This window comes from Colossoma macropomum, unplaced genomic scaffold (assembly GCF_904425465.1).
Source record: "Colossoma macropomum unplaced genomic scaffold, Colossoma_macropomum, whole genome shotgun sequence".
Lineage (NCBI taxonomy): Eukaryota > Metazoa > Chordata > Actinopteri > Characiformes > Serrasalmidae > Colossoma > Colossoma macropomum.
Genome location: NW_023494787.1, coordinates 8184242 through 8210676, shown reverse-complemented (window position 1 = coordinate 8210676; position 26435 = coordinate 8184242). Strand labels below are relative to the sequence as shown.

The window sequence follows — 26435 nt, the reverse complement described above, 5'->3', positions numbered from 1 at the left end:
TAAGGAGAAAATTGTATAAATTAGAGCTAGACATTCAGCTCAGGCCATAAACTTGAGCAAAAGAACACCATGATAATGCTAATTTCTGCTAACGTCTGTAAAAGGGTTTTTCTAATACATTAGCGCTAAGCTAGTGCTCTCACAGCAAGAAGGGCCTGGGTTTGATTCCCCGGCCGGGTGACCAGGGTCCTTTCTGTTTGGAGTTTGTGTGTTCTGTCTGCATGTGTTTCCTCATGTCCAAAGACATGCAGTTAGTCAGAATGGACACACTAAACTGCCCCTAAGTGTGAATGTGTGTGTGATTGTATATGTCCGTGTGACTCCCCTGCAATGGACTGGCGACCTGTCCAGGGAGTTTCCTGCCTTCCGCCCAATGACCGCTGACATAGGCTCCAGCACCCCCTGCAACCCAGGAGGATAATTGAATGACTTGTAAAAGACATTCTATGTTTTATGTAAAGCTTGTAACAGACATTAACATACATGTTACATTTTCTATAGCAGTTTTATAGTGCCTTTCAGTAAAGAGCCCTGGGAGCCTTCTTTTTCATTTCTAACAGCTGACTGAAGGCTAGCACTCAAAGTCACAGTCAGTGACGTATCTAGGACTTCCAGAAGGCCTAGAGGGACATTTTTTTCTCAGAAAATGGGTCCCACTCACTGGAATTCAAAATGTGATTAGTTAATTATAGCTTTCTGTCTGGCTCCTGAAGACCTTGCCTATGAGAGAGCTGTATACCTAGATATGACAGGGAAAATGTTCCATTTGAAGAGCTTTACTCTTTTATTTTCAACCAAAATTCAGTAATGAAATAAGAGTAGGGCTACAATACTTGTTGGTTACAACAAGCATGATGCCCCTTTTAAATCAAATGAACTAAAAAAAAAATATGGATATGTATTTCCTAGGTACCAAAACTTAGAAGGCCCTGAGGGTTCTTACTGGATATATTACTTAAGCTTGTAACAGCTGTATTGTATGTGTATTTTTAGTTAAGGTGGCTGAACTTGGATCATTCCAGAACATCTACATCAGTTTCTTAAAATTAATCTACTAAAAGCACCAAAAACCACCACAGCTACAGTGACCGCATAGGCAGATTTGAAGTGCTTCTTGAAAAGAAGGGTCCTACCTCCTGCACTTGAACAGAAAGTATTGAAGCTATATTTAGTTGCTTCATATTTACTTTTCTTGCTCTTATAGTCTTTCAAGTGCTCGGTATGTGCTGTTTTGCATTGTGGGCTTGACAATGGCAGTATATCATGTTGCCCAGGCGGCTATGCCCACCTGGTGCCTCGAAGGGGGGGTAAGGCCATAATGATAGGGACACATGGTGAGATGCTCTAAGAAGAGAGAAACAAGAAACTCACACACACACACACTCACAAGTGGGCCACAGTGAGTCACCTCTCGCTGGCCATGTGCTGCCACTGTGTGGGTGGATGTGTGTGTGTTTGTGTGTCTGAATGAAGGGGGGATGTACAGTTGACTCACAACCCCACTGCTGCTACCACACTCAAACAAAACCAAAGCCAAAGATAATAAAAAACAAGGATCTCACCTGGTTTCTCTCGCACACCTGCTGAACTACGTAATAACATGATCATTTCTAGGCACATAAAAAGCTCGTTGAGGTAAACAGTGCACCAATATAACGACCAGTACGACTCACCATTAGCTGTGGGCCATATTGACTCATCATAATTTATTAGCCTGTATTAAAGTTTATTACTTTAGAAGCACAACAGTAGTAAAGTAAGATTTCACTGCCAAAACTGCACTGCAGGGATGTAATATTCAATATATCACAGGGATTTACATAATACATATGGGATATATTATCATTCCTGTATATGGATCAATCTACCAAATCAGTTCAAAGTCAGAGTTGAAAACACATTTCAGACTTTTAACTGACTTGGACTTTAGACTACAATCCTTTATGTGACCCTATACCTTAATTATGTTTATGATATTGAGACAAATTAATAAACTTTCTATTTTGTCAGTAACAAAACAATGATAACACTACTGATATTTGTCAAATGTTTTAGTAGTGACTGTTTCAGGAGTGACAAATTTAGCTAATTTTGTGCATCACTCAAAAGCTCTGGATGGTACATGATTAGCAAGCACAGCTTCAAACCGTTATACGTACATAAAATCATAACATTTTCCATTTAAACAAAAATATTTTCGGTAGTGATAATTCTTAATGTTACACAATGATTTTCAGACTTTGGTACATATTTACTTCACAACAATAGGATCTAACTGATCACCATGTGGCCATGAAGGACAGGGATGCAGGCTCACTTTCAGCTCTAAAATACAGGGATGTGGCTAAAACAAGGCTCTGCCTATGGACTAAAACTCTGTGTTTCGGTAGTGACATGAAAATGTGGGACAATATTTATTGAGTAAAGTTTTTTATTTAAAAATTAAACTACAGAAAAAACAACACTGAAAAAATGACATTGAAAAACAAATAAAAAAATTAAATTGTTACTTTCCCAAGTTGAAATTCATTTTTTTTTTTTTCCACTGTAGGAATACAGTTTGAACTATGTCAGTAGAATTGTGCATATACACCCCCATGAAAAAATACAGTGGTCTTTACTGATGGTTTTGGCCTGGTCAGGGTCCACATTTAAACCCTATAGATATTATTTTGTCTCACATTGATCACAAACTAACTTGGCAATGTTTTTCAACTGTTTGAAGCCATCAACACGGACTGAAACAATATTGAGTCTTTTTTCCATTGAAGGGTGTCTACAAGTTTACCCACAAAAACATAAAAAGAAATCAAAGAGAAAAGGTATCGTACTAAGTTACTTTATCTATTTGTTTAAGACCTGTGCTCCCTTGAAGAAATCTGGAATTGCTTAAGAGAACACATTCACATACATAAAATTACCACTTATTGCATTAATATTATTTGTATTTATTCTAATAATAATGTTTTCACTGAACTTCCAATTGTAAGTTAACAAAACAGAAATCTGTGTTTTATGTTCTGTTAACTTATCTGTTTAGTAACTTTAGCAAAATATTCACATTTTTTACAATGCAACTTTTTAAATATTTTTTCCAATATATATGGGACATTTTTAGATATGGGTCTTGGACAACAGTGTGTTTATGTGTGTGTGTGTGTGTGTGTGTGTGTGTGTGTGTGTGTTTACATGGGTTGATTTATCTCAGTCTCGCCACTGCCATTAATGTTTCAAAGCAAACATAATTTGCCACAGTTTGTGAAAGGCTTTGATTAAATACCGAAAGTTTACTTTCATCTCCCCAGGAATGACTTTGTGGTTGTGGCTATACGTTAGAAATCCTGAGTCATTCCACTCTCAACACCACTGCTTATCCTCTCATCTCGCCTCCTGTTACATAAGACATACGACAAACTCAAAGCACACAGCACCTAATGAGACCCATGTTTGTTTGTCTTTTTAAGGTCCACTTCCTCAAAGAGCACCTGCACTGGCCGAAGTCCTGAGTCAACAGGAGCTATTTAGCTGCTAACAAACTATAAAGCTTTTAACAACCATGCCCTCTGTGGGCCCGGGGCAGGAAACAGCATCTGGGGAGTGAAAAGTGGTCAGGGATTGCGTGCGGCTGCTGTAGCCGGATGCCCCAGCTGGCTCTTCATGCCAAGTTCTGGGGTTATCACGAACTTGCCATTGGTGAAGCAATAAATCCCACTAGCCTGCTAGCAGGCATGGGAGTTTTGGTCCAAGCAGTGGCGGGAACTATCAGTCTTTTGGGTTAACATGTTTGGTTTGCCTGCACACCTGCAGCTTTGCCTACCCTCATCATAATTGCGTAGTCTGCACACCTGTAGCCCAGCCTAGCCCACATGATCTCATGTCTGGAGCAGAAGTATTTATAACTTTAAATCACCACAGGATTTTCTCCCTGGCTTTAGCACTAGCCTTGTCCCTCATTATTCTCTTATCCTTCTTTTTTTCCAGTTTTTGCTTAGAGTCAAGTTGTTTTCCAAACATTTGGCTTGAAGCCTCTGGAACCATGTGCACTTCGCTGCCAACATTCCAGCAGCTTCCGGGCACCCAGTGGATTTGGGAGTGGCTGTGCATAGCGAGCGTTCTTCGTTTTAAAGCTGCATTATACTTTTTTCTCTCCAAAGTGAGAGGAATCTGCCTGCAACCCACAAGACTACAAGACACAACAAGAAATGCCAAACTGAAAAATATCACTGTAGCCTAGTTTTCTTGTAAAAAAGCTCTTTGTACAATTCTCACTTTTTAACTATTAATGTTGCTCAGACTAAACACCTGACATCATTGAACAAACTGGCTAAACCAAAGGCTATGGCTAATTTGACTTAGCAAAGAAACAAGGAATGCTAAGAAAACTAAAGCTGTAGGGGCCTTTTTCAGGCAGGCATGTCTTGTGACAGGAGTGTTTGGCAGTAGCACTGTTAAAATTGACAGTTTTATGATGTAGTGGGATTGACTAGTGCTAAAGAAAAGCCTTAACCAAAGATGTTATGCCTACTTTGAGGCAGTGAATGGCAAAATGTTAACAAAATGCTAGCAGGAATAGCAAAAGCTAATCTGACAAGGCAAAAGGTCAAATATTGACAAAACGCTAATCAGCATAGCAGCATAACTGGGCCAACTTTTCAAGTGGGCGTGTCTTGTAGCAGGCATGGCCTGTATTTTTGCAGGACCCAGATGGATACTGTTGGATGAAGTCTGTTCATTAAATATCTATGACAGATTGGATTTGCCCAGAGTAGAAACAACTTTTAGGCCATGACAGAAGAGCTTGCCAAGTTTTTCCACTTCATTACTTCCTCAGGTTCTCTGTAAGATGGAAATGTTGACAAATATGGCGCTTTTACTGTGAGGGGAATTTACCATAGATTAGGCTCAACTTTGGGTAATGTCCAATGATTCGGACACAAGACTTTTCATACTATGGTAACAGTAAGCCCTGTCCAATATAGCTCTATGCCACTGAAGGTATTGATTCTATAGCTAATTTGACTTAGCGAAGAAATAAAGAATGCTAAGAAAATGCTAACTGTCACTAAAGGCCCAGTTGTAGGGGCTTTTTTCAAGCAGACATGTCTTGTAGTGGGAGTGATTAGCAATAGTACTGTCAAACATTTATTTTATTATGTAGTGGGATTGACTAATGCTAAAGAAAAGCCTTAACCAAAGATGTTGTGGCTACTCTGAGGCAGTGAATGGCAAAATATTAACAAAGTGCTAACAGGACTGGCAAAGCAAAGCTAATCTGACAAGGCAAATGGTCAAGTAATGACAAAACGCTTATCGGCATAGCGGCATAACTGGGCCAACTTTTTAAGTGGGCATGTCCAGAAAGCAGGCATGGCCTGTATTCTTGTAGGACCCAGATGGATACTGTTGGATGAAGTCTGTTCATTAAATATCTATGACAGATTGGATTTGCCTAGAGTAGAAACAACTTTTAGGCTATGACAGAAGAGCTTGCCAAGTTTTTCCACTTCCTTACTTCCTAAGCTTGTCAGCGAGATGGAAATGTTGACAAATATGGCGCTCTTACTGTGTGGGAAATTTAGCATAGATTAGGCTCAACTTTGGGTAATGTCCAATGATTCGGACACAAGACTTTTCATACTATGGTAACAGTAAGCCCTGTCCAATATAGCTCTATGCCACTGAAGGTATTGATTCTATAGCTAATTTGACTTAGCAAAGAAATAAAGAACGCTAAGAAAATGCTAACTATCACTAAAGGTCCAGTTGTAGGGGCTTTTTTCAAGCAGACATGTCTTGTAGTGGGAGTGTTTGGCAGCAGTACTGTCAAACATTGATTTTATTATTTAGTGGGATTGACTAATGCTAAAGAACAGCCTTAACCAAAGATGTTATGGCTACTTTGAGGCAGTGAATGGCAAAATATTAACAAAGTGCTAACAGGACTGGCAAGGCAAAGCTAATCTGACAAGGCAAATGGTCAAATAATGACAAAACGCTAATTGGCATAGCAGCATAACTGGGCAAACTTTTCAAGTGGGTGTGTCCAGAAAGCAGGCGTGGCCTGTATTTTCGCAGGACCCAGATGGATACTGTTGGATGAAGTCCATTCATTAAATATCCATGACACATTGGATTTGCCCAGAGTAGAAACAACTTCTGGGCCATGACAGGAGAGCTTGCCAAGTTTTTCCACGTCCTCACAAGGTCCTCAGTAAGACGGAAATGTTGACAAATATAGTGCTTTTACTGTGAACTTGTGTGTGGGGAATTTAGCATAGATTAGGGTCACATTTGGGTAATGTCCAGTGCTTAGGACACAAGACATTTTATATTATAGTAACAGGAGGACCTCTCCCATACAGCTCTATGCCACCAAAGATATTGATTCTATAGCTAATTTGACTTAGCGAAGAAACAAAGAATGCCAAGAAAATGCTAACTGGCACTAAAGGTGTAATTGGGCCCAGAGACAACTAACAAAATGCTAGCAGCAGCACTAAAGCAAATCTGACAAGACAAATGGTCAAATACTGACAAAATGCTAATTGGCATTATCAGCTTAACTGGGCCCACTCTTTTCCTGTAGTGGGCGTGGCATGCAGTCTTAGATAGATGCCAAAGTCCATTCATAAATGGACAAATAGATTTACTTACTGCAGAACAACCTTTGGGCTATGACATAAGAGCTTGCCAAGCTTTTCACTTCCTTAGAAGGTTCTCAGTAAGATGGAAATGTTAGATATATATGTTTTTACTGTGAAGTAGGTGTGGGGAATTTACCATGCCTTTAGGTAATGTCCAACAATTAAGACACAACACATTTTATATTATGGGTACCTCGCCCATATGCCTCGTGCACCACTGAGGGTGAGACTGGGCATCAGAATTGGCAAAAAAAAGAGGAACAGAACACAAGGAAGGCAAGGAGAGAAACTGGGAAGGAGTAGAAAGGGGAACTGGCAAGGAGGAGAAAAAAATAAGTGAGCCCTGCTCTCTATTCTTGCTCTCTCAGCCAAAATCCCCATCCCCTCCTTCCTCCAAACGCATTAGTCACAGATCCCTGGTGGGTGAGTAAGTTTTCCACCTACAGCCACCCAGGCAAAGGACCTCACATCTGCCCAGTTCTAGTCCACTGTAAAAGAGGGATTGAGGGGGTGGATGGGATGTTATAACCCCCTGCTGACAGTAAAAGTTGTTCTCCTAAACAGTGGAGGCCTGATGCACAGAGAATTTATCCACAAGTACAAAGGTCAGGCCTTAGGGTCAGGAGTTTTTAAGCTTTATCTTCAGCATTTAGCATGTATACATTTGACTTTACACATAATTCAATACAGCAGGGGTGCTCAGTCCTGGTCTTGGAGATCTACTACCCTGGAGAGTTCAGGTTCTAGTGTTCAGATGCCCCTGAAGATCCTCCTTTACCAGGATGAGGTGTGTTAAATTAGGATTGGAGCTACTCTGCAGGCTGGAACATCTTCAGGAGCAGGATTAAGCAACCCTGCATTACAGTCATTAAGTCACAAGCCTAAGGACACCAGAGCTTGTATTGTGATAAACAGAAAATGCAACCATCTTCTAAGACTGAACTTTGTAGGTGTGAAAAATATCCCTGCAGATTTCTTTGACAAACTGAAACCAAATCGCCTGAAAATTATTATTACATTCATATTTTATATCATTATTATCATATTTAGTTGTTGAGGCTTCTGTTGACTGGAAAGGAAATAGATGAAGGGTGGTTTCTGACTTTTGCACAGCACTGCAGCTGTGGCATGAAATTGTTGAATTCATATTGTATTTGATGATATTATACAGGCCACATCGTAGGTGTGCATTGCATTCATCATTTCTCTTCATGTTTTCGTCTGTTTTCTGTTTTTTTCTCTTTGCCATGTGTCATGATGAACATGACTGAAGTTTCCCTCATTAAGAATGACCATGAAGGCCTCCTATGCTACTGTCCAATTGTTCTGCATTGCAGTAATTTATCCAGAGCTAAAATTATCCACAACAAAAATAACTGATAACATGCATGTGTTTAAAGAATATGCATAAAGACAGAATGAGTGAGACAAACAGAAAGCAAGACACATCAACATACAGAGAATCAGGTCCCTGGACAAATATGGTAATAGGTACACGTGCTGCAGCACGTAATCGCCCGGATGGGAGGGACAGGAAGTGAAACTGACGTTAAGGTGTGCTCCCGAGCAGGTAGGAGGAGAGATAACAAAAGAGAAAGAGAGGGGGTAGGCAGGCAGAACACAAACTGGATATTGCTGGTCTGTATGGGTCACCTAAGAGGAAGAAAGAGGGAGAGTGCAGAGAGAAGGAGGAAAGAAGGCTGAGGCCTACGTGTGCGACTGCATGTTATTCTGAGGAAGTCATTCACACAAATGTGCAACACTGCGACGTGTCATCTTTGCCAATCACCGACAGCTGGGTGTCAAATGCTGCTTATAGGAATCTGAATGGGGTGGATAGGAGTGGGCAGAAATCACTAAAAATAGCCAGGCAAAAAATTCTGTGCTCAGAACATTAAATCTGAAAGTGAATGTTAAACATGAGCACTTACAAAAGCTGTGGTCAAATTTTGTTTCATTCCTTCACTTTAGTTTCATTGGTCTGCCACCCTTCAAGTGTCTTTTAACCAACAGTATTAAGCCCAATTTTAAATTTAAGGGGCTAAGACTCAACATTTTTGTTGTTGCAACATTTTTACATGACTATTTTCTAACCTCTTTTTATCTCTTAAATCAAACAGGCTACTTTCAATGTTTTCATTCTACATCAAACTCTAATCTCAGAACTGTGAAAAAAAATTGGCTTTCTGTGGCATGGGTATTTAAATATCAGTATTTTATAAACCTACTCTATTTACTGCTATTATTGTAGTCTTATGTATTTCTTTAACCCATTATGGGCTTCTTGACTGAGACACTTTATCATTTTTATGCTAACATCTCATGTTATGCCTTTCATTCAGGACAATACAGTGATACTTTGACTGTTGTAAAAGGATGTGGTGGCTGGATATTTTGTGAAACAGGCCCATCTAGTGGTCAAATTTAATACTGTTTACATACAGTTTGAGTTAGCTGACCAAGACAGATCACTGTGAAAAACTATTTTTTGGGTTTTTTTTTTGTTTTTTGGGGGGTGGGAGGTTTAATCTGAACTAAGTTAGCCAAAAAATTGCGTAGCTAACATTAAAGCTGGCTTACAGAGCCCCTAAGGTAACATGGTGATTAATTTTAACAAGGCGTGCCCACAAGTAATGCACTGAAGCCACAAGTTACTATATTGTGGCGTCTACCACGCACTCTGCATTTCAAGAGGAGCTCGGGGGGACATGGTATGCAAAGTTGTGCCATGCATACTCTGGCCCCCTCCATTAGAAAAGATAATTGCTGTTGCTGTGTTGTTGTTTGTTGCTGTACTGAAATGTGTGTATGTGTTGTTGGTGTGTTATTGTGTTGGGCTGTGGGATTAATTGTGTGGGTTAGTGTGTCTACCAAAAAGTGAAACTGTATGGCTAGAAATGATCTGACTATTATTTCCACAAATTAATATATTAAGGCTACAAAATACTATATTGAGGCCACAAAGCACTATATTGAGGCCACAAATTACTACATTGAGGCCACAAATTAATATATTGAGGCTACAAATTACTATATTAAGGCCACAAATTACTATGTTGAGGCCACAAATTAAAATATTAAGGCCACAAATTAATATATTAAGGCTACAAATTAATATATTAAGGCCACAAATTACTATACTGAGGCCACAAATAACTATATTGAGGCCAAAGATTGCTATACTGAGGCCACAAAGTACAATATTGAGGCCACAGAATTACTATATTGAGGCCACAAATTACTATACTGAGGCCACAAAATACTATATTGAGGCCACAAATTACAATGTTGAGGCCACAAATTAATATATTAAGGCCACAAATTACTATATTGAGGCCACAATTTAATATATCGAGACCACAAATTGATATGAGAAACTTAACTCAAGCTATTATTTTGTGGTCATGCCTCATTAAAAAATTAATCACCAAAATATCACCTTTTAGGCTCCATACTGGTGATTGATGTATAAGTTACATCAATAAATACAAAAAAGCTCTAATTAAAAAAAGTTAGCAAACATAACATATATATAAACAACTAAGTCTAAAATATAAGCCATGATACTAAATTACGTAATTAAGTAACTTAACCTAGCTAACTAATTAACCTAAGTTAGTTCCATCTCACCAACCAAGAAGACTGGCTGCTGATCGATACATTATTGTACCAAATGTATAAAGAAAAGTCTGTTTATAGAAATTCTGTTCAGTTTACAGGACTGTTTACTAGCTTAACAAATACTGGATTTATAATCAGTCTATATTCGTCTAGAAATGAGTAACGTTAGAACAAAAACAGGTATTACGGAAATTAAGGTTCATTTACCAAGGAACTGCAAGCAAATAACAACACGAGTTAATCCGTTGCTATGACAACGTACATTCTATGAAAAAACGCGAGAACTTACGTCGTGGCGATGACGTAGCACGTCGACGTGAGAGTGTGGAGCGCTCCGAGCAACAAACAACAACAAGCAAAAAGCCAAAAAAACGGCCAGCTTGTTTGTGAAGACGCTATTAGCTGTTTCGCTGACGGTCCACAATGAGTGTGGACAAAGCAGAGCTGTGTGATTCCCTGCTCGTCTGGGTAAGATCCGCTTCGGTTTGGTTTCGGTGTGGGACGGTTAGCTTAGCTCCGGGAGTCGCTAACAGCTTCAACTGAAACCGTGTTGTTGCCTGGAACAGGTGGAACCTGAGTTTATTCAGCTGAGAGACATGACTTGATTTTGTTCATGCCTGGAACTATTTATTCCCCTTCGAATGACTCCGTTTTATTTTCCAATGAGATATGACTCCATTTTACTGATTTGTGAGCCATGACTTGATTTTATTCTCATGTGAAGCATGACTTTAATCTGTGAGTCATGGCTTGCCACTCACACTAGGCTCTCCAAACGGAGCTGAAGTTGGCTTGTTCGAATAGTGCAGCAGCAACCTGAGGTGCCTGAATGTATCTACAGAAGCATTTAAGGTGGAACGGGAATATGAAGCCAACTTCAGCCTCTTGTTTACCAGCACAATAAAGAATACAGCATATTTCTGTGTTTTACTATGGTTTCATCCCTCACCAACAGTAAGCTTTCTGTAAGATTTCATTAACCCCTCAGGAACAGTAAGTGCTGAGCTGGATTGATTGTTGACTCCAGCGTGTCTGAGCGGACATGTGCCAAAGTCTGCTAGCTGGCTTGAAGCCATTACGCAATCGGCCAAAGGTCTTAAAAGGTCTTTCCAGTGCTGCCACCTGAATGCATTCCCATTGATCTATAATACAGAAGTCAACGTCTTAAAGATTGTTGGGTCAAATGTGTCTGACAGTCTAACTGTGCAAAGTGTGCCCCATTGCACATTCACACCACAAACTGACCCTGACTCTTTCTGAGGTGGGGAGTCAGTTATCTTCGGCCTTGTCTGTTATCACTTCATTGAGATGCCACATCATCTGTACAAAGCCGTGCAGTTTGTTTATAAGCGCCAATAAGGAATCCCTCCAGCTGACAGGCTGCCTTTTGATGCTTCATCATAAGGAGACTGTCAGCCACGTCCTTTTTAGACTGTGAAAACTGAAAAACAATAGGATCCACATTTTTACCTGTTGCTGTGATGTGTTCACAAAATTCTGTGTTATGAACGGGTCATTAAGAGAGTTGTCCCTATGATAATTGCCCTTATCCAAGTTCAAGTCCCAGTTCAACATTTGTGTTTTTGTAGATAATACAGCTAGATAACACACTGCACATTTCAAGTACATTAAAGTTGGTAAAACCAGTCTTCATTCCAATTACTGCAACGTGTTGTAGTAAAATGGCTTAGTGAAATATTTATTACATGCATAGTGTTGCACATTCAGAACTGATGTATGTTTGTTTATTTGATCGTTTTATAGACTTTTGAATACACCAGTCTTGAGAACAAGCATATAACCAAAGCACTAGTATTATTCATATCACAAACAGGCCTGGGACCCCTTATTGGTTTTATTGATAGTTATCAATGACCAGCATGAATTCATTTATTATTTTTCTTTCCGTTTTGTTTACATGAGTGTTCTGTGCTCCCATCTATGATCTGAAACTCCTGATTTTACTTCATTTGCACACAAAGCCTTGCTAGTGACTGTCACACTGGCATGCAGACACTAGGAGTATAAGAAAGCAATTGTGACGTGACACTGCAAACTGGCTGTGCATTGTGGAGAATGCACAGCCAATGGGTAACAGCCCATTCTGCTAAAGTTAATGACTGACTCGTAGTAGAGCTCTACAGCAGTGCTGTGTGGTGGAGACTGAGAGTCTACTTAAGCTTGGAGTTCAGAGCATTAAAAGGAGTGAACAAACCACATGAGCAACCATAAGCTTTAATGTAAAAAAGTTGCCATTAGTGTTATTGTGTGCATGTACAAAAGTTGTTTTGAGTCAACTGAGGAGAGAAAACACCACTGGGCAGTGTTGTGGCTGACAAGAGCAGGAGAGAACAACAGAAACCTGTTCTGTAATTAACTAAACTAATACACAGATCCTTGTTTCTACGCTCATTGTCCATTTTATCAGCTCCATTTACTATGTGGGTGCACTTTGTAGTTCTACAATTACAGACTGTAGTCCATCTGTTTCTCTGCATACTTTATTAGCCCCCTTTTACCCTGTTCTTCAGTGGTCAGGGCCCACCGTTGACCCTCACAGAGCAGGAACTATTTGGGTGGTGGATCACTCTCAGCACTGCAGTAACACTGACGTGGTGGTGGTGTGTTAGTGTGTGTTGCGCTGATCTGAGTGGATCAGACACATCAGACACAGACACCCCATTGGTCTGTTTTGGGCCCCCTCCCCCTTATGCTTGGACTCTGTAGTAAGGGCCTTGAGCTTTCCCTATGTAAATGGAACCTATTGGAACCTATCCTAGAAATACTGAAAGTTACTGTAGAATGCCCATAGATTTACATAGCTAAACTATATAAATTAATTGATCATTTTATAGTGATTTCAAAATTTGACCCGCTAACTATTTTTGACTTTAAAATAGTTCCACTCCTAAGACATTTCTTTTTATTTAGCTTGTCAACTTCTGAGCTCATGTCTCATTGCCACAAAGCGTACACCTTTTTTGTCAAAGTGTACACCTGTGCTGTTAAGAGTGCAGTAGGCTTACCAAAAGATCAGAACTGGATCAGGCTTAAAATCAAAGTGAATCAGTAATCATTATACATTTTCCTTTTGTACCAGAGTAAAACACTATTAAGGAGGATCTCTGAGTTAGCGGAATGTTTTCATTCAGTGACGGGTGTGGGTAAAACATGATGTTGCTTAATATTATTTTTCCTTGCCTGTTGGCACACGGTGACATAATCAAAACTTTAGACATTTTAGAGATGGGGAAAAAGTCATTACATTTTAATGGAGGATTATGGGAAAACAGGCATTAAAATATGCTTTGATCATCTCCACTATTGATCTATCACATTGGGTTGTGACGTACCACGTCATTAACTAAGCTTGTCTAATTCTAATCTTACTTTTCTTTTTTATCTTGCCTTGACAGCTGCAGATGTTTCAAGTGCCGTCATGTACGAGCAAGCGTGACCTGACAAACGGAGTGGCCATCGCTCACGTCCTCCATAAAATGTAAGACACATCTTACAGTTTGTGTACAGTTGCATTGGTGTGTCCACTAAAATAGAATTTCACTAACTTGAGTCCTGTAGGTCTAATGTAAGTGTGATCATGAGCAAAAGTGAGGAGAAAGTTTTCTAAACTAAGATAGAGTATCCTGCTAATTCATACTAGTCTTACCAGCTCTGCATGTTACCTGGGTCCACATTTTGAATATGACCACTTGTTATGTTCTTATACACCGATCAGGCATAACATTATGACCCCCTCCTTGTTTCTACGGTCATTGTCCATTTTATCAGCTCCGCTTACTATATAGGTGCACTTTGTAGTTCTACAATTACAGACTGTAGACTTTTACAGACTTTTATAGGAAGCACTAATAAAATATAACATTATGTAATCCCCATTTTTGATATCTAGATTATTGATAGTGATAGAGTATGAGATAGAGCTAAAGAACCTTTACCTTCTAGCCCATACTCCGCCTTTTAGACTGAAGTATGTAAATGAGCTCTATTCTGATTGGCTGCCTTGTATTGTGCTTTATTCAAAAAGCAGTCTAGGCTGAAACGCACCTTATAACTTTAGTGTGAATAGGCAAGGTGAATTCTATTTTCCGTGATGTGGGTCCTGTAATGTCAGTATTGGGCACAGCAGTTATTTCTCGGGTTTATAGTTCTGTAATGTGTGTATTGTCCACTCTTATCCTTTCAGAGACCCATCCTGGTTTAATGAGACATGGCTGGGGAGGATAAAGGAGGAGAGCGGAGACAACTGGAGGCTCAAGGTAACCGAAAGATTTGCTTCTCTCGCTGTTGGGTGGGCTAAATTTGCTTACTTCTGTTGAAGTTGGCTATTCTTAGCTACGTTAGTAACTAAACCTAGCAGACTCTTCTAAAAGCCAGAGACGGCAAGAGAAATGCTACAGAAAGGACAGTGCATAACATAACATAAGCTAGTGTAAAATTTATCTTTTTTCAGAGGCAAACTCTGTCATCAGCGTTCATGCAGCCAGTCTGGTGTAAATGAAGCCTGTGTGCTATGCATTTTCCTCCACTGCATGAGGTCTGTGCAACGATGACCCTGTTTGAATGTGTCTGTTCTCAGGTCAGCAACCTGAAGAAGATTCTACAGAGTATGATGGAGTATTACCATGATGTAAGTAGGGTGATCCTGAACGTCCTGAACCATTAGTGATGAGTATTGCAACACTGCGGTTGTTTCCAAAACATTAAGTGTGGAATCTTCAAATTCCAAAGTCTAAACTCAATCTCCCTCCCTCTCTCCCTCCCTCCCTCCAAATATCTAGGTGTTAGGGCAACAAGTAGAGGACGAGCATGTTCCAGACGTTTCTCTGATTGGAGAGATGGGGGATGTGGTGGAATTAGGTCGGCTGGTGCAATTGGTTCTGGGCTGTGCTGTCAGCTGTGAGAAGAAGCATGGTAAGCAAGGGCTCTATTGTGACCAGGGCCAGCCAAACATAGGCTAGTTGTAATGTTAGTGTTTACTAAATTCAGGTTTGACATTACTACATCAAAATGGGTTGTTCCACATAAACTGGTTGCTATGTTGAGATTAGCAGGTAATATTTACACTTACCCCTGTTGTAAGACATGACAACTACATAGTAATAGCTAGAAAACCAATGACAATTATATAGATTGTACAAAAAGCTGGCACTTCCACTTCCTCCTCTCACACGAGGTAAATCAGCCAGAGCAAAGTAAGCAGGTTGGGTTTAAGTTTGAAATCAATAAATGAAAGACACTAGCTAGCTAGCATTGACCACGTCCTGCTTCTTAACTCTATATTAAGTTCATTTGCTCAAAAAAGCCTACTTATACAGTGTCCTCAATAATTTTTGAGACAAAGGCATGGGTACTTTAGTACATACCTAAATTATTGTTCTTAAAAAGTTCACTCTGGTTTTTTTTTTTCATGTCCAGGAAATTCATCATCTACTTGTCTAACACAAACTTTTACTTGTACCTGACAAGCAGAAAAGCATTAATGTTGATTTCTATCTGTGGAATTCCTTACGCTAATTGTCTGAATCTGAGTCACATTGCCTAAAAGAAAAATAACTTGTCGCCGTTACTACTCAATGAATCTTTTTTGTTCTTCACCTTTTTCCCCTCATTCAAAGTGTTAAATAGAAACCTGCATCAGTCTTGCTGTGAAGGTGTCAGTGTGTTAAATTCGTAAAAGACCTCATGACTACTAAACATTAAATATAGTTTAGCACAACAAATACGACAGATGTTTCTGGATGTGTTTTACTGTGTGAAAGCACAACAGTGTGATATTTACTCATAGTGCAGCTCACTGTTGTGTAAACTAAGTAAAATCAGGACTGGAGTTTCAAATATCGGATTGGCATGCACAGTGCACAGACATGGAAAATGGAAAGAAAAAATAAATTTTACTTATTGGTTTCATGGATAAGAAGTACCAAAATGTAGTATTCAAATACAGCATGAGTGAACCTGGCTCACGTTATTTATATCATAAAATTGCAATGCAGATCTGTCAAAATAAAAACAATAAATTGTTTTCATTGGTTCGTGTTTTGAGTAAAAATCTGCCAAATCCGATCTTGGCCCATTTCAGTGTATCCCTAATGTCCTCACTTTGCCTTTAAGACAGCCCTTATTTTTCAGGAGACTTGCTTTCAGTTTTTCAAAGACATCTGCAGAGATATTTTTCACTCCTCCAAAGTTCAGTCTTGGTAGTTGGTTGCATTGTCTGCTTCTCACAGTCCAAGTAATCCCAAACGCATTCAATGATGTTGAGGTCTAGACTGGGGTGGTTAGTCCATTGTTCTGGAAACACCAGCAGCTTCTGACGTTTTCTGACGTTTCCTTTTCTCAGTAAGGGCTTCTTGACAGCTACACATCCTTTCAGATTCATAGTGTTGAGTGGTCTTCTCACAGTGGAAGGATGGACAGAAACAACTGCGGATTTTTTTAATCTGAAGCAAGAGTGGAGCTTGATTTTCTCGTCTCTCGAAGATGAAGTACTGTCAATCTAATGGTGATCGATTTGGTGGTCTACCAGGTCTTTTTATTCCTTTGTTGAGCTCCAGTTGTGGAAACTAGTTTTTTCCACTTATTTTCTTTTTACTCCTTTGTCTCCTTTCTTATACTAGTGGATTATTTTATTTCGAATCTCCTGAGAAATATATATTGAAAATGAGTAATTAGTTGTACTTAAAGGGCAATTTGACTGAAAATAAAAAAGTGAACAGTAGTCTTTGACTTTTGCCCAGTACTGCACAAAGAAAAAGCGATGGGAAGATGAGGGCAGATAGAAAAGGTTCTCACTCTCTGTATAACCGTGTAACAAGAACACTCTTGTCTCCCTCTCTCCCCCCTGCAGAGCACATTCAGCAGATAATGACCCTAGAGGAGTCTGTCCAGCACGTTGTCATGACAGCCATCCAAGAGGTATGCCTCTTTCTTCAGTTCTTTCAGGTCTTTTTCTCATTGCCCCGTTATGTTTCCCCTGGGTCTCTGTGCTCTGTGCGTCAGAGTGATTCAGGTTAGCTTGAATCCTTTTAAATGACGAGGAATAAGACATTCAGGGCTTTGGCACCTACACACTTTGTCTGAGAAAGTGATAATCTCTAATAGGCAAACTCATAAAGCAGTGTAAGTACAATTGAACAGCTGCGCGCACAGAAAAATCAAAGAATTTTTCATTAAAATGCAGAAGTTCAACTAATTGCAGAAAATATGTGCTTAGGTTGTAACTGTTTTGGTAGCTTTGAACAGTTGTACATGTATATTTTCATTAAAACAGGAGAAAATTGCAGAAAATATTCATTTTGGAAGTGGCAGTACTTAATGTTACAAACTGATTTTTAGAGTTTGGGATACATTTACTTCAAAACAATGAGATCTCACTGCTTAACATGTGGCCATGAGAGACAGGGACAGTCTCGCTTCCTACTCAAAAATGCAGAGGTGTGGCTAAAATGAGACTCTTAAAAAAGGGGTTAGAATTTGGGACAGCTGACCAACAGAAAGTACTGTATAAAGGATGATTTTGTATGTATTGAGCTCATAGAGAGTAGCCATGACATTAAAGTATTTTAACAAGTAGTTCAGGATAGAGTATTTTCTGAGCTATGTAACTGGCTGATCAGCCAAATGGTTAAGTTATTTGCTCTTCATCCCAGAGAGAAGGGTTCAATCCCAGTGCAAAGCAGCACTTACTGGGCTCATAACTAACTCCTTGTTCCTGCCAATCTAATTACGTTGCTCTGGCACACCATGTCATTGTCATCGCAGCTCTCAACAATGTGTTTGTCACAGAAACTTGTATTGCAGGAGCAGTAAAAATACAGCTTATTGCGCAGCCTCACTTGAGTGTCCTATTGCTTTTATATAAGTTTTTAATATCTGTAGTTTCTTCCACCAAAAATACGCTATGGACTTGTTATTTTCCTGGACATGGATTATGCCTTTTCTAAATCGCAGTGCCTAAAGTGATCTCTATTGAAAATTATTTTTAGTCTAGTATTAGGCTTAATCTGCATCTGTGAAACTGCTAATCAGGGGTGTAAATAGGGAGTTTGTCCCTCTTTGCTGCAGTAACAGCCTCTACTTTTCTAAGAAGGCTTTACACCACATGTTGGAACATTGCTGTGAGGATTTGATTGCATTCAGCCACAAGAGCATTAATGAGGTCAGCTAGTGATGTTGGATGATTACTTCTGGATCACAAACGCCACTCCAAGTCATCCAAAAGATATTGGGTTGAGCTTCAGAGAAAGCTGTTCTACTGCTCCACAGCCCAGCGCTGGGTGGGCTTTATACCCTTCTAGCTGAAACTTGGCATTGAGCATGGTGATGTTAAGCTGGCTGGGAATGCCTCATTCTGTTGGCAGTGCCTGAATACCTGAAGTAACTGAATTCACTAATTATAAGGGCTGTCTAGACACTTTTGGACATACAGTTCAGTTTCAGCACTTTAGCTCTCATGTTCTATTGCCTGTGTGTTCTTTGCAACCAGTGATCAGTAGAATGATACAGGAATGATGAAAAAAGTGCAGCTGTCAGATTTAACAACATGGGAAGAATGCTTTTCAACCTGTGTTACCACATACCTGACAGTTATCATATTAAAACCTGTGCTTACTTATTGGTGTCATTTTTAGACTACAGAGTCTTCTCAGGGGGGTTGTTCTTCTACATGCCAACATTACTGTTGACGTAAAGGATCCTTTCATTTTTCTGCAGCATGTCTTTGTGTGCTTTATAGCTGCTCACCCCGCAGGCCACACTTTTAATGACTGACTTACTGTGTGGCTAGAGCTCTTCTTAAGATGGATTTCAACCATGTGAGTGGTATGATCTTTGAGTTAGACCTCTGTGTCCTCAGTAATATTGTGTATTTTGTTTGCTTCTCAGCTGCTGAGCAAAGAGACTGTGGAGTCTGGAAGCCCAGACACATATGGAGACTTTGACTACCAGGTATGGGCTTTTATCTGCGCTACGATTAAACTACAATATTTAGGTTTTGTAGTGTTTTGCTGATCTAAATCACATTGAGATTTTATAACAAAAATGGAAAGTGCAATACAAATAATATGTAGTATTAGTGTTTAGTCCATCTGTTTGTCTGCATGCATTGTTAGCCCTGTTTTACCCTCTTCTTCAGTGGTCAGCCCCCCAGGACCACCACAGAGCAGGTACTATTTGGGTAGTGGATCATTCTCCGCACTGCAGTGACACTGACTTGGTGGTAGCATGTTAGTCTGTGTTGTGCTGCTCTGAGTGGATCAGACATAGCATAGTTTTTAAATACGTCAGTGTCACTACTGAACTGAGAATCTTCCACCAACCAAAATATCCAGCTAACAGCGCCCTGCGGGCAACATCCTGTGGCCATGATGAAGGACTAGAGTAGGGATTCATCGATAACGATACTGGTATTGGGCATCGGGCTGATACTGTGCTCAAGCATACTCATAAAAATGCACCAATACCACCATCTGATACCCCCTGATGACGAAGCTGAACGTACGCTGCTGCACTAATGAACAAATGACTCAACTTGGCAGTGAAGGAGGCTCTGCTCACACAGAGAAGTGTTAAAGATCTTGTGACAGCTGGACAAAAAGTCAGTGGTCACTTTAAACATTCTGCCACATTTCTGCCAGACCTACTGTGATTTTTAGCCTGTTTTTAAGCACACAAGCACAACTGCTTCCCTAATATGGGTGGTAGACAAGTAGGCTAGAAAGAAAGAGGCAAAAGAGTCAACATTTCCAACCGTATTTCCGTACATGCCGACTTTACTCTGTTTAACTAAACAGAATAGCGAGGTATAAATGTTAATGCGATGACTTTGTTTTGTAAAATAGGCTGTACAGAGACCACATTGTCCCACCGCATACATCCATGCCTGGCTTTTAGCTTCAGTGCTCAGTGTTAACAGCACTGCTCAGTTTCTCTTTGCTTTGTGTGTGTGTATATATACATATGTGTGTGTGTGTGTGTGTGTGTGTGTGTGTGTGTGTGTGTGTGTGTGTGTGTGTTGGTTGTTTCTGTTTTGCTCTTATTCTTGCTTATTTCTTTCACTTAGTCAAGGAAGTATTATTTTCTGAGTGAAGAGTTGGATGAGAAGGACGATGTGTCCCAGCGTTGTAGGGAGTTGGAGCAGCAGGTGGGTGAAAAGTCACTGGCACTGAATCTCCATTTCATCATTACCGTAAGAGAACCTCATATCTCCAAAATGCTAACTTTATAAGACACTGATAAAACCTTCTTTACATCTGATAATGTAACTCTAAAGTGTAAACTGTAAAGGAACAGTAATTTTGAAAAAAAAAAGTAAAGTGAGATTATTGGTAGTGTTGGCTGCAACAAAGCATTGATTAACAGTTTATTAAGGTCAAAATTCTATATCAGTGCATCCCTAGATGCAGTGTGTTTGTGTTTCATGCAGCTGTGTCTTGCTGTGTAATTATACTGACCTGCTTGTCTTTGCTGGGTTTGCCTCCCTGACTTGCTGTTTGCTCATAAAGGGTCTGCAGTATCTTCAGAGTGTATGTGAGGCTCTGTGCACAATCACAAAGCTATTTCACCTTTTGGGTAAATGACATTAAGAAGGAGATTAGACTTCTCGATTTCAAAGAGATTACGTTTAAAGCGTGAGGGGTGGGGTTACCATGGCAATGTATCCTTGGAGTCTGGCTGGGAGCAGGAAAATCTGGCACTGACCCCAGAGCCCCACAGCTCTGTCGCCAGAGGAGTCTGGGATACAGAGAAACATTTATTCACTTTACTCTTAGAAAGGTCTTTTTGCAGTGACTTCTGTTTCCTGGCTGTGGCGCAGAATGAGCTTAGATTAATTTGACTTTATCTGGACTAAGCCTAATCTTGAATTGTGTCACACTGCTGGTAGACATTCTACATTGAAGATCCTTTTTTAATCCAAGGCTAGGTTTAATCTATGTCTGGAAAACCAGCCTTATTTTTAATGTAGAGCTAAATTACGTGGCCAAACGTAGTGTATTTTTCCAGATCATTCTACATTAGTGTATGTAGGGTACATTTGTGGAGATGGAACAAGTTTAGTCTTTAGTCTAAATTATAATGCTGGTGATGTTCACCATCAAGATAGGGGTGGACAATATGATGTGCTTTTTCGGGCATATCATAGATATCGTCAGTACTTAAGGAACACTGCATGAATACTGCATGTTTCTTTGCAAGGAGAGTTTAATTGTATTTGTACAAATTAGATTTTCATAGAATTTTAAATATGGCACTTCTGGTTCTGTTGGGTTTTTTTTTGTTTTTTTGTTTTTTTGTGTGTGTGTGTGTGTGTGTGTGTGTGTGTGTGTGTGTGTGTGTGTGTGTGTGTGTGTGTTCCAGCCTATCAGAACTCTGCAAAACTAAATATCACGATACACATTATGTATCATAGAAATGTATTCAAGTACTTGTACCATATCATCCACCCAACGTCAAAAGTGCATTTTAAATGCAGTACATGGACACATACTGTTAATTTTTCTAGAATATACATGAAGTCAGTGGTGTTTTACCATTATAAATCCCATTTTTCTAGATTTAGCCTAAAACTAGCCTATAGAATTTGGCACTGACCCAGTTTTTGCTGTTCAGGGGGAAGCCTGTAATAAAATTTGTACGTCTCCTAAGTCAGATGGCAATAAAATTACCACAGAATGATGGAGTTTGTAGTGGGTTTTATTTTCTCTAAGCACAGATGTTTGCATCACATGTGATCATGTGTAAGTATACAGTAATGCTTTATACCTGTTGCTGCCATTATAGTCACCATTTTCATGAGCCTTTCCATTTTAATGATCTTGCTTTTCAGATTTACATTATTTTTCTCTCTCTTCCTGCTAATGAATAATGCTTGAAAAATAAAATATCAGGACATTTCCGCAGGACCCCTTGTAAATTTAACCTTGTCTGAATATGGCTAACCACTATGATAAAAACCAAAGTGCAGACAACCAGCTTTAGTTTGAAGCTATAGGAATTCTGTAATTTAACATTTTATATATAGAGCTGTATTAATCCAATTAAATACAATTAATTATGATCTCTTTGTAATTAAACATGTAGTTGGGAAGTGTTTTTAAGTACTGAGGATATCCACAATATATTCAGAAAAGCATATATGTATATGTGTGTGTGTGTGTGTGTGTGTGTGTGTGTGTGTGTGTGTGTGTGTGTAAAATATATAGATAGATAGTTATAAATAATTATAAGTAGATAGATAAGTAGAGTCCTATTATTTGGCCTATTATAAGCTCAAGAGCTCAAACAGTCCCTTTATTGGTGGACATTAGCTCCTACAAGGCAAAAGTCTTTTCTGACTGTGTTACAAGGAGAATCCACAATGCTAAAGTAAGATATTTGTCCCTATAAAGATCGAGGTAGGCCTCTGATTCATTCATTATGGAATCATGATGTCCACTATGTGAGTATTATTTCTCTCAGTTATTTATATCTCTACCTGCTTAACACCAACACAAGTTTTACCAGCACCTCAAGCATAATGTCAGGGCAAAATGTTCCATTTGAGTAGCATGCGTTTACAGCTAACTGTGTTTGCCCTTTAACATCCGAAACATGGAAAAGTACAAAACGACTAACAGCATTGCATTATGTCCTTTAATGCTACTGTCATAATTTCAGTGCATGCACTTTCATTGTTACATTACTTATACTTAAATGAGTTAATAAAAAAACACATTTTGCTTGAAAAATAACACAGAACAAACACAAGTTAAACTGTGTTGTAACAGACAATACAGCCTATGTGTGCACAGTGTATAACACAGTTGCATCATGTCCAGAACGACCAGCACCAGTTAACCTCTGAAGAAGCACTTGAACTGTTCTTGTCCTGTGTCCTGTCTCTATTGTAACTGTTTGGTTGTGTGTGTGGTTGCAGTTGTCTGTGCTAATGGAAGAGAAGTCCACGATGCAGACAGAGCTGCAGTCCCTGAAGGACAGGCTGAGTCGCTGTGAGCCTCAGGACGCCTCGACCACCATCACAGGCAAAAAACTGCTGCTGCTGCAGACCCAGTTAGAGCAGCTGCAAGAGGAGAACTACAGGTAAGGGCCTGCTCGCAGAGCTCCACACTGAGGCCCATGGCCAAAATCATATCCAGTGAACACTCGATTAACACTGATGTTAATGAGTAGTGCCGTCATGGTAGTTATGCTGATAGTAGTAGTTATGCTGATAGTAATCTAACACGTCACACCTGCTCCTCAGGCTCATGTTGGAGAGCTCACCTAGCTATATCTCTCTAGATACCACACAGATACCATACAATTTCCGAGTGGCAAGTTTTCCACTCTGTGTTTGAGGAATTTAACTCTTTGTTTCCTTTCAAAAAAAGTTTGTGTTTTTTTTCCCCCCCAGAAATCAATAGGCTGTACTCTTGCAGAATTAGACTCTCCTTTGCATGCATGCATGTCATGTAGGCATACATATGGATGCTAGTTTACATTCACAGTTCCTCTTATTTCTATTTTTAAACATGTATCTTCAGTTAAAAACCCCAGATAATAAATATAAAAAATAGAAATTGTGAATGTAATCTGTGGCGTAACCTGTGTGCACAGGGAAGGGAGACAGATTTTGCTGTTACCTGCTGTTTTCTATTACTGGGATAATTATGTTCATGTTGATAGATTTGTCTGGCTTTTGATGACTGAATTGCCACTGAATTGTAGCCATTAAAAACTATAAATGCCAAAAAAGTTGTTGGCTGTGTGTGTGCAGGCTGGAAAACAGTCGTGATGATCTGCGCATCCGAAGCGAAGCTTTAGAGAGGGAGGTGGCTGACCTGCAGCATCGCAATGAAGAACTGACCAGCCTGGCCCAGGAGGCACAGACACTCAAAGACGAGATGGACATCCTCCGGTATAGAGACACACATACACAGACTCACACAGACAGTTCTTGCTCATGCACACTAGTTGTCATGTTTGTAAGCTGAGCTGAAATAAGTAGCCCTTCATCTGAATTGACTGACACCAGTAAAAACAACTTCTTCTTTTTTTTCTATTTTTGTTATCAGTTAACTTATCAACTGTTATTCAGTTAATCAACTAATTGAAGCATTGTGGCTTCTGTGGTTCACCTCCCTTTGCAGCTGTTCAGTCTATGCAACAAACTAATTTGCCACATCACCCCCTATACTTCCTGTAGTGTATTGCAGTCTGTCAGAATGATTATTATGGCTCAGTGGCTATCATATGAACAGTTTAAACAAAAAATATGCTGACATTGAAATCCATGCCCATTCCTGCTGTCCTGGGCAAATTTTAATTTCAATAACCTTTTTAAAATGCAAATGTAAATAAGCACACACACATTTCGTAAGTTATCGTTGTTATTATTATTATATGCGTTCAGTCAGCTCTGTAGAACAGACTGAATCAGAATCTGCACCATGCAAAAGGTTGGTGAGGTAAAGCCACCCTTCTGTTTGGGTTTGGCCCCTCCAGGCACTCCTCGGACCGCGTGAGTCGTCTAGAGGCGCTGGTGGAGACATATAAGCGGAAGCTGGAGGATCTGGGGGACCTGCGCAGACAGGTACGTCTGCTGGAGGAGAGGAACACTGTGTACATGCAGCGCACCTGTGAGCTGGAGGAGGAGCTGCGCAGGGCCAACGCGGGACGAACTCAGCTGGACTCCTACAAGAGACAGGTGGGCCCTGAATGCACTACATAGTCATATGCTACAGTTTGGGTCCCCCAGTTAAATTACACATTTTGTTGATTTTCTAAGTAAAAATAAGTAAACATCCCCTACAGATAACACAATTCTGCATATTTTAATGCACAAGTACTGTTTATTTTCTGAATTTAACATACTGGGAGAAAAGAAAAACAAAAATGTGGCCTGTGCAAAAGTTATAGTACATTTTATACTGTGTGTTAAACTAAGAAATAGGCAAATAAGTAGATGTCCGCTAATATTTGCAAAAAAATGTCATATTTCAAAATGTGTTCTCTGCAGAGATAACTTATTTTCCCTTCAGAACCTACAGTTTGACCAGGAGTGTTCAAACATTTGCATATGAGTATTAAGGATGTGCTGATATGGAAGTTCTGGGACAAAAACGATAAGCATCAATACCTGTTGTGGCGGAATCCAGTATCAACTGACAGTTATACTCTTTTGCATATTAAAACAAGTTCATTGCCATAATCCAGTTATGAAGTGTAGTGAACATAAGACATGATGAGTTTTCAGATGAGTTCAATTGAAAGTCTTTAATGTCTCTTCCTGTACTTTGCAGACGTTTCGTATTGTGTTTTCCTTTTTTCCCTTTTTTTTTCTTTATAAAAATGTTCACACTTGTTACATTTTCACTGTGTAACATTATGGCGTGACTACATGTGCGTCTGTGGTACACACGCAGAAATGGGGCAAGGTATTGACTGTAATTATGTGCTAAAATCCCACAATTGGATTCATTGGTTTAATGATAATTACATTTTCCCATTTACTGAAACATAACATTTGCCCATCATACAGTCACAGAGCACTTTATTAGGTGCATCTACATTGTATGTACACTCATTGTCCATTTTATTAGCTCCACTTACCTTATAGGATCATTCTGCAGTGACACTGACATGGTGGTGGTGTGTTAGCGTTGTGTTGTGCTGGTATGAGTGGATCAGACACAGCAGTGCTGCTGGAGTTTTTAAACACTGTGTCCGCTCACTGTCCACTCTATTAGTCATTTCTACCTCATTGGTTCACCTTGTAGATGTAAAGTCAGAGACAGTAGCTTATCGGTTGCTGCACAGTTTCTGTTGGTCATCCTCTAGTCCTTCATCGGTGGTCACGGGACGCTGCCCACAGGACGCTGTTGGCTGGATGTTTTTGGGTGGTGATCTATACTCAGTCCAGCAGTGATACTGAGGTGTTTAAAAACTCCAGCAGCACTGCTGTGTCTGATCTACTCATACGTCAGTGTCATTACAGTCCTGAGAATGATCCACCACCCAAATAATACCTGCTCTGTGGTGGTCCTTGGGGGTCCTGACAAGTGATAAACGAGGTAAAGTTGGGAACAAATTTTGCAGAGAAACAGATGGACTACAGTCTGTAATTGTGGAACTACAAAGTGCACCTAACTGGTAATTGGAGCTGATCAAATG

General features: G+C 39.7%; 1 protein-coding gene across 2 annotated transcripts in view; it reads left to right on the top strand.

The window, feature by feature from the left end:
• The first annotated feature begins 10560 nt into the window (after nucleotides 1-10560).
• LOC118805318 (protein Hook homolog 2-like) overlaps nucleotides 10561-26435 on the top strand; it is a 36197-nt gene continuing 20322 nt past the window's right edge. For both annotated transcript variants that reach the window (XM_036566042.1, XM_036566041.1), the window contains exons 1-11: nucleotides 10561-10733; nucleotides 13682-13764; nucleotides 14470-14542; nucleotides 14863-14913; nucleotides 15065-15197; nucleotides 17134-17201; nucleotides 19170-19232; nucleotides 20347-20427; nucleotides 23200-23363; nucleotides 24040-24180; nucleotides 24768-24969. In XM_036566042.1, the coding sequence (XP_036421935.1) occupies nucleotides 10689-10733; nucleotides 13682-13764; nucleotides 14470-14542; nucleotides 14863-14913; nucleotides 15065-15197; nucleotides 17134-17201; nucleotides 19170-19232; nucleotides 20347-20427; nucleotides 23200-23363; nucleotides 24040-24180; nucleotides 24768-24969 (1104 nt within the window). In that variant the 5' untranslated portion in view covers nucleotides 10561-10688. The remainder of the gene's footprint in view (nucleotides 10734-13681; nucleotides 13765-14469; nucleotides 14543-14862; nucleotides 14914-15064; nucleotides 15198-17133; nucleotides 17202-19169; nucleotides 19233-20346; nucleotides 20428-23199; nucleotides 23364-24039; nucleotides 24181-24767; nucleotides 24970-26435) is intronic.